This window comes from Cryptomeria japonica, chromosome 3, assembly GCF_030272615.1.
Source record: "Cryptomeria japonica chromosome 3, Sugi_1.0, whole genome shotgun sequence".
In the NCBI taxonomy this organism is placed as follows: domain Eukaryota; kingdom Viridiplantae; phylum Streptophyta; class Pinopsida; order Cupressales; family Cupressaceae; genus Cryptomeria; species Cryptomeria japonica.
In genome coordinates, this window is record NC_081407.1 from 135,314,617 (window position 1) to 135,327,208 (window position 12,592).

At 35.1% G+C, this 12,592-nt stretch overlaps 1 protein-coding gene across 1 annotated transcript in view; it reads left to right on the top strand.

The window, feature by feature from the left end:
- The first annotated feature begins 2,689 nt into the window (after positions 1-2,689).
- Positions 2,690-12,592, top strand: part of LOC131027326 (uncharacterized) — a 41,581-nt gene continuing 31,678 nt past the window's right edge. The window contains exon 1 of the mRNA XM_057957340.2: positions 2,690-3,239. Coding sequence (XP_057813323.2) covers positions 2,912-3,239 — 328 coding nt within the window. The 5' untranslated portion in view covers positions 2,690-2,911. The remainder of the gene's footprint in view (positions 3,240-12,592) is intronic.

A 12,592-nucleotide genomic window follows, 5' to 3' on the forward strand; every position in this document is an offset into this window, starting at 1 on the left:
ATTCTCTATCAAAGCATGTACAAGGTTAATAGATTTTGGAAACATGGTTTCAAACATCAATTTCTCTTTTGAATTTGTGCATAAAGAAGCATCATTCAATCAATGGCCTATCCTAGCCATAGAAAGTGAAGATGGTGTAGCCTAAGAATATATGCTAGAATTTAATAAGTTGAAATTTGTAAATCTTAGATCATGTTTGCACTTAAATTAGTGAACCTAAATGAGGAATAATCATTTTGTAAAGTGTTGGATCTTCATTAGAGCGATTCATAAAAACATATAAATTAGTGAATCTAAATGAGGAATAATCATTTTGTAAAGTGTTGGATCTTCATTAGAGCGATTCATAAAAACATATAAACTTAGTGAATCAATTGTAATATGCCCGTTTATAACAAGCAATAGAGGCATTGTAATTGTTGTGGCTATTCATCGCTCCATTACAAATGATCATATGATTGCTTTCGAGATGTTTGTACCTTGCATATCTTCTCTTTAGCTTCATATGCAGTTTCAAACAAACTACTTGTCTTATGACAAACTTGGGTTACCTTTGTTTGTAAACAAATTGACTCCTACAAATGATAATATTGCTTGAAACTAGCTATTACATGATTTGGATTAGTGGAATTTTATTTTATTAGGATGGAGCGTAGATCAAAATGATCCACCTTGCACTATTACATTTTATTGATAGACTGCTCTTAAGTTCCATGTTGTGAATTTTGTCAAGTGAAAGGTTTGTTTGCATGCTATTATGATCTATGTTTATTGTAAATTTAGTACTTTTATTAGGAAGTAAGTGGCAAAGTGTTGGAAGTGAAGCAAAAGCATAATAAGTTACACAGATGTATGTTTTTGATTGTGCATCTCTAATGTTTTATTCACTTTAATCCAATATAAAATACATTTATTATTGTTTAAATTTTTTTCTTTCACAAGTCAATAAAAATGGGTCATGAATTCTTCTTCCTAATGCCTTTGTTTTGTCATCTAACCATAGGATTCTTATTTTGTTGAATATAATAGATATAGATCCAATCACTATAGAAAATATACATTTTTAATAACAAATATTAAATATGCAAAACAATGACATTAGATTCCTTGCTTGAAATGTAACATGTTTAAAGATTGTTCAGTGTGTATATATGTGTATATACACATGTATATACATGTATATATACACATGTGTATACATGTATATACATATGTGTTTATACATGTATGTGTGTGTATATATATGTGTATATGTGTGTGTGTGTGTGTGTGTGTGTGTGTGTGTGTGTGTGTGTGTGTGTGTGTGTGTGTGTGTGTATACATGTATATATATGTGTGTGCGTGCGTGCGTGTGTGTGTGTGTGTGTGTGTGTGTGTGTGTGTGTGTGTGTGTGTGTGTGTGTGTGTGTGTGTGTGTGTGTGTGTGTGTGTGTGTGTGTGTGTGTGTGTGTGTGTGTACATGTACACACACACATGTAGCCCAGGTTTGGTTCTTTATCACTCTTCAATCACATGTATACTTTACATGCCTTTACAATGCTTTCTTGTTTTTTCTTTCATTGATTTATAATTGGTTATCAAATGACTTCAAGTTATGGCATGGATTTCTTAATTTATGTGTTAAAGAGGTAGTAGAAAACTAATGCTTGGATGACCTACCAAGAATGGTAAGAAATGATCCCTATATGTTCTACCATTGCCCTCTTGGGCTTGCAATTTCAACGTCATCATTCATTGGTAGGGTTATAGGTTCCATTCTCATCAAGTTCTTTCACTGTACTCTTGCTCACTACGTAATTTCAATATGGACATCTACCTCATCTCTTGCCCGATTTTGTGTACTCCTTACCATCGATTTATTTCTTTTACTTACTTCATTTTATAGAAGCCTTCTTGGGATTTGTTTGCATCTTTTTTATCATGTTTTTTCATGTCATAAATTTTACAATATTTTGCTTGTAAATATTTGATTTCAAGCATTTTCTTATGATAAATTGGGTACATGCCAATTCAATTGTATAATTATAATTTCATTTCAAATGGAAAAATTGAGAATATATTGTGCTCAAAGAAACTGATTTCAATGTGTGAATAGAACTCAAACAATTTGTTTCCATCATGTGAATAGAGTCTAAGCTCATATTTATTTATTTCTTTGCCTGATTCCTCTACTCTACTATAAAGAACTTGTACCTACAATCTTGGTGTAAATTTTCAAAGTTGTAAACCAAAAAAAAAGACCAGTGAAATCATAAAGCAAAATTTAAAATTCATTGAGAAAAATGATAGCTTGATGAAGAATCATCCCTTTTAAAATCAAGAGTGTATATTTAAAATTATATATTAAAAAATACTATTCTATCTATAAGATATTATAATTTTTTTTTTTTTTTGTTAGATTAAGAATCATATTATAGAAGTAAAGCTACAACTTCAGCAAAATGATTAAAAAAACAGTCTATCAACTGTAACATAAGTATTACAATAGTATTATAAAGAGCAATATCAACTAAACAGCTATAACAACATCATTAGAACAATATTAAAAAAAAACAACACTCTAAATTTTTATGTTTACTCTATATAAATTTCTATTGATCTAACCTTACACTTCATTCGGTACAAATGCTAGTAAACACATTGCTTATATTTTTGAATTTAACTGCACTAGTTAAAGGTTAATTCCAGTCAACTCCTGTGCCCCTTATAGGACCCCACTCCGTTGGCGGACCCTCTGCCCTAGTCTGTTCTTAAGTTGTGCACTTAAAATAATCCGCGATTTTTCTTCTAGCATGGAAGGCGGCCGGTGAAATGAATCAGGAAGAAATTGGAACAGAGGCGAATACCTACCTAAGGCACAATAACAAACATCATTCGGACAAAGGAAGATTGGATTGTCAAATTTAAAGAGATGGGCGAAAGAACAAACGTACGCTATACGCCATTGCCTACAGATGATACCCAACAACAGCAAAATCAACGAAGACGCTCATTCGTATCAGCTGGCAATCGATATGGAGGAAGAGAAGATGATGACAATGACAGTAATTATGATATACGCTTCGATTATATGCCTAAACAGAAGATCCCATGGAAATCTATAGCCCTTGCCTTATTCTTGCTTGCCTTTGGCTCTTCTCTCTTAATTGTATCTCATCTCATCTTCACTGGTCATATGGGTGGCGATAACTCTCAGGCGTTTGGATTTTTGACGATTGGGTTCCTCATGTTCCTGCCCGGTATGTGATTTCAATTATAAAAATATCTATTTTCATAAATTCAAAGCATAAGAGTAGGACCAGGACTCAGACTATGTTTTTGTATTTTGATTTCCTAAATGTTAGGACAAACATCGATTATAAAAATTCTTGGTTTTTATAGTCAAATCACCGTTCTAATAGGACACTATGGTCAGGACCTAGATTGTGTTTATCTTTTAGGTGCTTAAATGTTTTGGTAGACATTAAGGGCGTATCTCTTAGGGAACGTAAGGTGGGTTTGGGCCTGTATTCCCAATGACAACATATAGGGTTCGAATCAGGTCTATGCTTTCGCATAAGTTCAACTCCTTTGGCCTTGTGCGGCACAGTTACTACACTTTGCCCGACAGCATGTGGGAACGTATTCTAGACTTACAGTGGCATACTTGTAGTTCCTCACCACTTGCCCTAAACCCTTTTGACTGTGACCCGGTTGGTATCTACAGGGCATTATATTGAATTCAGACATTGTATCGGCCTGCATATTCATTGGGCCGTAGCTCGGGGTTATTTCAATTGAATTTGATAACTTTGCCGTCGGAGAAATATTACGATGTTCTATGGAGTCTCAGGATGGTGGACAAGATCTAGAATTCATTTTCAGTGGTAGCTGGTAATAGAGATGAGAAAACTCGATCTTGGCTTACCAAAGACAAGGGTCCACCAATTTGTAGATCTTGCAGCATACCAATGCATCCTTATGCCATTTAACAACTACTTGATGCATTAATAATGATAAACTTTGGAAGCTTCAATGGGGTTTGCAGGATAATCATATTTTAAATTTACTTTTAAGCCATAGAGAGTTGCCAGAGGCAAAAGAACAAACCATAGGCATTATGGGAATTTTTGCAAGTGCTGCCAATATATAAGAAAAGTATAACCATAGTAACCTGTGTCAAGACCCTCATGTTGCAATAGGTAAGAGTGTTATAAATAATGGATTATCAAATACTTAGGACAATATTTTCATAGGTTTTCAAAATAGAGTATGTTGTTTGTGTCTTGTAACCAACCACAGATAGTTATGCAGCTGTTGACATTTAGGGCAAAGTGAAATATATAAGAAGAACACCAGTCAGTTAGTAACCTATCTTTTTTAATGGAAAAAACTCAAACCATATTTCAACTCTTATTATGTGCGTTAATTGTAAATGTTTTCTTATTATGTGCGTTAATTGTAATTCTTTGTTTTTAATGAAGTTATGTGACCATTTATTGACATCGTGGTTCTGCTGAGCACAGATGGTGAAAATTTGTTCTAGAATTCTTTGCTTTGAAAGGTTTCATTCATGCATGCTAATTGTGATTGGAAGTTTCTGCATATGCAAGGTTCTGTTAACATTTCTCTCAGATGATGTTTTTATTATTTTTCATCCAAGCATCATCAATGAATATTTATGTTCATCTCTAAAGAGAACAACATTTTATAACATTGTCAAAAAGTTTCTTATGTATGTTGATCACCAGTGGAAATTTTCACAATATTCTACAGTTTGGAACTCTTTCATTAGTGCTTATTGTTACTCTATCCTTTTTGCTGCATATTGATTCGCGACTCTTCATTGTTTTGGTCAGTCTCAATTACAATTGGTTCAAGGGCATTTTTAAGAACTTCACTTTCTGTGCACTCCTAAGAAAACCCCTGAACTTGGCTTTAATACAATATTAGAATTTAGAACCTCCTAATTTGAATTCTTGGAATAAAACATCACTCATTATCATTGTATCATTTCCAGACAGGACATGGAAAGTACATAACGTAGAAAATCAAAGATTCTAGAGAGAACATAAGGTAGGAAGACAATTTTTTGAGAAAATAGGGGCATTAACTCAGATTGGAAGAACCTCAAAAAATAGATTTGTTTCTGCACTTGCTGGAGGAGTTAGTTGTTGACATATTATTTATACCATAGAAGGAAATATCATTCTTGGGAATTTCTATGCATCCTAAGAGATAAAGATATTTTCAATTTTTTGGTATATTATTGGGAAAAAACCAGAAAAATATTGGGTGGCAAGGTAATGTATAAATGGGACTAGCTGCGGGAGAGAAAGGAAACTCAGATAGGCGGGATGGAGAACTATATTTGGCCACGATCTATTATAATTCCCCCTCGAACTAAAGATCCCCCCAACCCAGGCTGGGATGGGTGGAAGGCTATAGATTGGGGTGGGTGGGACAATATAGAACAGTTAGTCGGATGTCTTGAATTTGTGGGAGGTTATAGTTGCTTATTTTAGCAGGCTGATTAATTAAGCCAGGGGGAACTATAGGGTGTCCAGGGGGAATTATTATCACTTTGTTTAACCCAAAAAATGCTGTAAAATATCAAAAAGAGAGAGAGAGAGAGAGATAGTTGATGTTTTTTACATTTAAAGTCATCCTAATTACATAGAGAGTGAGAGTGAAAGTAAACAAGAATGTACGTCATGAATTTATATATGGATTGTTCTGATTAATTTTGAGATCACTGATTTCAGATAATTGTATATAAAGGTGTTTAACAATGTTAATAAATAACTCTGCCAGAACAATAATGAACCTTTAATGCAACAAAATGCAACTAAGGTAAATACAACTTGTTAATCCTACCGTTAGTCAAAAAGAATAAACTATAAACAAAATTGTAACTTCAACTGACAACAAAAGTCTCCCTAACCTCTTCCAATACCTCTTAAATTTACAGCAGTGGCAACATTCATGCCTGGCATTTCAAAACAACAATGTCCTGTCTTAACAATGTTTTATATTAATCAGTAATCACTTTAATCAACAATATTTCCTATAATGTTGACAGCAGTACTGATGCCCATATTAATATATCACAGTACAATAACATGCTATTGAGCACCATACGGATCAATAATGTATAGCTCACAATAGTAACAGAATGCTACTGATCAATAAAAAGATCAATAATCACAAAAGGAGTTATTTTTCAAAAGACAATAATGATGACAACAATCTCAATGGGTATGACATTATTAACAACTGATCTATAACAATGAAAGTTCTCAAACAATTGCCTCAACATATAACCATTTTACAAGTGAAATAACGACAACAATATCCATTGATAAGTAGAAATGACAGTACTTCATTTTTGATGCAACAATAATGACGAGTCAAAGGATAGCATAATCATTTGACAGTTTTGTCTAGTAATGACTATGCTCATGAATCATGTATAATGACAGCAGTGTTCGCTGTTATCAAAGGCAACAGTCATAGTCACTAATCGCAACAACGACAGTCATGTTCCATATTCAAAAGGTTTTCAAGCCCAGTAATACCAGGTGTCTTCACAACTATAGATAACCATGTTCATTTTTGAAATAACGGTCCCTTGGCAACAGATCTAACTGTTTTCAATAATGGCAGCTGGAAATCTTTACAGCTACTTATGCCATTCAAAGGGTATAGCCCATTTATAAAAGTTCTAGAGTAGAATGACCAAAATCTTGCAGGTTTGATGCTTATATAGAAAAAAACTAATTTACTGTGATATTATCAGTGACATATTACCAATAATTTATACTAGTGGAAATTTAGGTCAAAGATATTTTGAAAAATTTACAATATTTTCAAGAAAATGCTGGGAATCCCCCTGAGAAAAGATATGTCACAATATATCGTGATATTTTAAAGATATCTGCTTCTATGATTTATACACCTCACTATTATAAGTTTATCATAGTTTTTCTATAGAGCTTAAGTTATGGTATTTGATTATGCAAAGTATTAATTTATGATACTGGATAGTTCATAATATACATCTCAGTAGTAGAATTAGAAGTTAGTCCTAGTCAACTCTTTAATTCACTCCCTAATTGAACTGTATTGTCTCATTTGAATTATTAATATCCTGGAGGGAATAAATAGTAATATCCAATCAAGTTTAATTTATTTTTAGTTTTTATTTAATAATATAAACACAGGGAACTGTACTTTTCCCAATTGGTATTTCTGATAATCGAATTTTCACAATTAAACATCTCCTTTAACGATAGCAATCAGATTTGCTGATAAACAGTAAATATTGTTAACTTGAAATTTTAATAATGTTTGTAGGATTATTGTCATTGATGTCAAAGAGAATGTCATGGCAAATTTGATGGAGGTTAGCTTGTGCCAAATTTATAGCACTATTATTGAGACATCAATGAGCAAGGAGGAGATAAATTGCATATTTAATGTTGAGTTCAAAGGTGCAAAATAAATTTAAGAAAAATGGGATGGCCTCCCTCATGGAGCTGCCCTAAATTTATGGGGGGGGTTTAAATGTCAAAACAAAAATAGTAATAATTTATTTGAGGGTCCGACCCCTCTTGTTCTTGGTGTCCACCTTGGAAGACCTTTTAAATAAAAAATATTTTTACTTGAGCTGACCTCCTTGGGATGAGCACAGTTTTGGGCAATATTATAACTTTGTTGTTGCGCTAGGGGCATCTTGCAACTTGTTGTGACCTTTTCACACATTGCCCCATTGAAATGCTGACCCCCTCTTTCTTGTTTCTTGCGTTGGTTAGTTTAGGGTTTTGGCAACACAGTGGGCAATTTTGAGTTCCTGTGCCCGAGTCTCGGAGGATCATGCCTAATTGTCGTTTAGGGTTTTGAAGTTATAGGATCAAGTGCGTGAAAGTTGAGATTTTAAATGATCCTAATTTTGTCTAAGTGTAAACCTTTTGAGCGTTAACATGTTTTTGAATGTCCTCGTGGGTGATTTTTAAGTGCTAAGGTGTTTTAGGACCTTTAGGAGTTGTTTTCTCACTCCTATGAAGTTTTTCAAGTTGATTTTGCACTTTATCCCTCTAGGTTTCCTTTCGTTTCGCTGAAATTTTGGTGAATTCGCCTAACTTCTGATGCGTTTTATTGAAAATTCTAAGCGTCCAGATGATTTTGAGTGGTTTAATGTTAAATTCTTGATGAAAATCCATATTTTAAGGGTCAAAATGTCAAAATTCCAGACTGGAGATGCTTTTCCCCCCACATTTCTGATGACCCATGATTTTCCCCCACTCAAAATCTTGACTGGTGGTGAATTTTCACTGGATTCTAGATGGACCTAATTTTTCCCCCACTCATTATCCAGACATGGGGCGATTTTCCACTAGGATGCTCAAAATTTGATTAAGTGTGGGATATCTTCTTGACAACCCACGATTTTCCACCAAGACTGCAGATGACTTTAATGAGGGCTAAAATGATGATTCCTGATGCCTATTGATTTTCTACTAGGACTTTTATGGCGAGCTTTTGAGGATTTTTAACGTGGATAGTGATTCTAGACCTTAGGCGAATTTGCACAAGTGATGATTTTAATGATTTTGGGTCCGGATAACTATCCAGATAGGGGTCGATTTTCCCCCAAGGTGATTTTTTGTGCTAAATGGCAAGTTTGAATTGGTTTTTTCACTCCAAACTTGGATCTATTTTCCCCTGGAGACATTTTTATGCAAAGTTGATGAAATTTTGTTAGGATTTTCATCCTAATAGGGGTCGATTTTCCCCTAGATGTGCATTTTGAACATTTTAATTATTTTAATTTGGATTTTTTAATCCAATGATTTAATTTTTGAAATCTTTTTAATAAATTGACCCACAGTTAATTGTTTTTTTACAAACATCAGCGATTATTTAAAAAATAAAAAAACAATTAATAAATGATTTGCAATGAACATTTAATGAATTCCACCTTCTAGAAGCAAATCGATTTTCCCCAAGCAAGTATAAGTACGTGAAGTATTGACATAATACATATAGTACGTGAAGTATTAGTTTTAAAAAGATAAAGATGTATAACATAATAGCTAGAGTCTAGTATTCAAATGACAAATGCCAAAATATCAATTATAGACATTGGAATGATAATTTTTAAATTTTTTTCATTTCATAATCATCTTAACCATGATCCAATGTTCATCAAAATTACAATCAATTGATCAAGTTATCAAGATTCAACAATGTTCAAAGTTCAAACTTTAAAATCAAGATACTAAATAGTAATTACTAGAAGTAGAAACTCTAGAACTAGAGTCTAATGACTCTAATCATCCCCAAGCTCCTTGCCAAAGTCCTCAATGTCCTTATCACTCGAACTGTTGGACCCCACATTCTCAAGCTCATCTATACCAATACCAAAAAGCCCTATTAGTGTAGCATCATCATCAATCTATGTTAGCTCTTTTGGCTCTACATCCCATCTAGTTGCTGGACTCTCCTTGTATGTAGATGTGTTGCGGTCAATGAGACGCAACACACTATGTACTGCCACAAGCTTCTCTGCCCTCCTAGAAGTAAGCCTGTTCCTCTTAATGGAGTGGATGAAGCTATAAGTAGACTAGTTCCTCTCAGCAACAAAAGAACTATAAACCTAGGATAGCAAACAAACAGCTAGAGTAGTTGCCAAAGATTTAGGTCCATACATAGTTGACCACAACTTGGGGTCCTCTCTTGACATAATCTCTAGATCTATCTTCTCTACCTTTGAATATCCCCGTAGAGTGGCAAATTTTGTCCACTTAGTACGAATTTTGCTAGCCTCTGTAGGAACATACATTTTGTCAATGGCATTAATGAATCCTTCTTTCACCTCAGGATCCTCTTTAGGTGTAACTCTGCTTGGCCTTTGCACGTACAACTTTGGGTTCAATGCATAGGCAGCCGTGTGTATGAGAGTGTTGGGCTGCTCCCATCGATGATGAATGATTGGCTGAATATGCTCGGTGTAGAATTGCAATGTAGGGTCCTTCTCTTGCACAACAACCTTCATTTGACCAAGCATGGAATCAATGCACTCATACACCTCTCCAAGGGAAGGTGCATTAGAATCCCCAAATCTAATAACTGTGAAGATTGGAGCAGTGATGGAGATAATATATTTGGCATCAGCCCAAAAGAGATCATTCTTCACCACCTCCTTCACCCTCAACCCTTGCCGTGTCTTCAACTCAGGTCACCTATTCCATTTTGCTATCATAACCATTACTTGCAATGCCTTCCGCAACTCAAGCATCCTCTCTAAGAGAATAAAGTATGATGCATACCGAGTCTCTATAGGATTCCTTCTTGGAGAAGGTCCTAAAGAGTGCATGTGAAGTATGGTTGTTGCAGATAAATATCTGCACATCTCTAGCATCAATAACAATTGTTTTGATCCAGCTGATTTTACCCATGTCCTTTTATTCATGGCATGCACACAAGGAGTCCACCAAATATGTCTATAGGTTGCCTCAATCATCTTCCTCGTTGTTCTACACACCTGGGCTGCATCTGTCACTATGTGCACCACATTTTGTGGCCCAACCTCCTGTATAGCATCCTTGAGGATCTGGAACTGAAGATGAACGTCCTTGCTATGCCCTGAACAATCAATAGCGCTAAGGAAATAAGGTTCTGCTGTAGATGTAACCATGATGTTGATGAGTGGACGATGCCTAATGTCTGTCCACCCATCCATGACTATGCTGCAACCACTTGTGACCCAGGTTCTTTTCATCTTCTCCATCAAAATATTAATCTTAGAAATAGTTTTGATCCAAGATCATTGTCCTCAATTTCGTCTCTCTAGGTGGCACATATGATGGTTCCACCCTTATTATCTTTGCCACAACTTCCTTATAATAAGGAGAGCGGGACACGTGGAATGGAATACCATTGGCAAAGAAAAAATGGCCAATGGCATCATCTCTCTCATCCTTTGCTTGCACATTAAATAAATCTGTCAATGGTTGTGAAGATGGACTAGTCATCTTACGTTTTCCCCTAGCCTCTGCTGGCCTTGAATTAGATGGAATTGGTGGCCTTTGAGTTTGCGAAGTACATGATGCAGGTACTTTATCTTCATTGCAACCCCATAATTTTAATATTTCAGTCCTGTACTTCAAGTTCTTATGCACCTTTTGGCATACTTCTACACCTTTGCCTCGAACAAGAAGGAGGGAGCACTAGTTCTAGTAATGTTGCCAAACCATTCAACATTACACATGTGGCGCTTCCACCTTCTAGTGCCCCCAACTGTCCCAGGCCTTGTTGGTACCTTAGATGCGAATTGTTTTAAGGGTGATTTTGGATCAAAGGTGCTTTTAGCCCATTTTTTGAGAATTTTAGAAGGGCAGCTGAAATTTCCACTCCCAATAGAAGTTTCTGTTTGACTTGCCTCACCCCCTACTCCTCGTGCTGTTAGAGCTCATTGCGACAGTGATAATGATGCTGCAACAAAAAATAAAAAAAAACTCAGAAATTTTTCAAGCAAACAATGTTTTTTCAAAGTTTCTAAGTTTCTAATAGTCTAATAGTGATAATGATGCTGATTATTCAAGCAAATAACAGTTTTTCTAAGTTTTTAGTTCTATTTTCTAACTATTTTCTAATAGCTGCAATAATTTTGATTCTTGAATCTTGATCAATGAACAAGTTTTCTTTTGAAAGAATTAAATCTTGCAAATGCCTACCTTCAATCTTGCAGCAAGAATGAAGAAGCTTCCTCTAAATCCTCTTCCAAGCTTGTTGATTCAATCTCTTGACTTTCCACTTGCAATTGCAGAACTTGCAGTCCACCTCTTGTTTCCTAAGATTTGATTTCCAAACTGACCAAATGCCTTTGTGGTTACAAATGAGACTCTCTCTTTTATCAGCTTTAGGCGAGTTAGGGTTAGGGTGCTTGCACTTTAGTTTTTAGTCTTTTAGTTCTTTAAAAACATTACTTCTCTTTTCCATCGTGAGAAATGTCTGGGCATCCCCTTCCCTGTTGAGGGATGTGTTGATGGGTGTTTTATGACCACACCATCACAGAATAAAATAGTAAAAATACCAAGTTATCTTATCCTCTCTTGAGCAAAATCCCATGTATGCTAAGATTGCGAAAGATTATACAGGCGACTCCAAGGTTCTTCTCGCCATCCGATGTTTTATGACCACACCATCACAGAATAAAATACCAAGTTATCTTATCCTCTCTTGAGCAAAATCCCATGTATGCTAAGATTGCGAAAGATTATACAGGTGACTCCAAGGTTCTTCTCTATCAGGTCTTGACGTGTGGATAAGCGAAATGGTGATTGTGATATGCTGGTAACACAAAGGGGACTTACGTTTGGATCATTCTTCACTTCTTCTGCAATGCTGGCTGGAACTTCTTCATCGGAGATTGCAATCTCGTGATGCTTCTTCTTCAAACGGACAGAACTGAAATGAATTGAAATTAAAGGGAAAAGGGTTAGAAGGATCTAAATCTACTCCCAAGGACAATGCTATCAATGGATAGTGCTCTAATGGACGAATTCCAAATAAACCAAGTTCTGCTTCACCAAGATCAACTACAACTCCA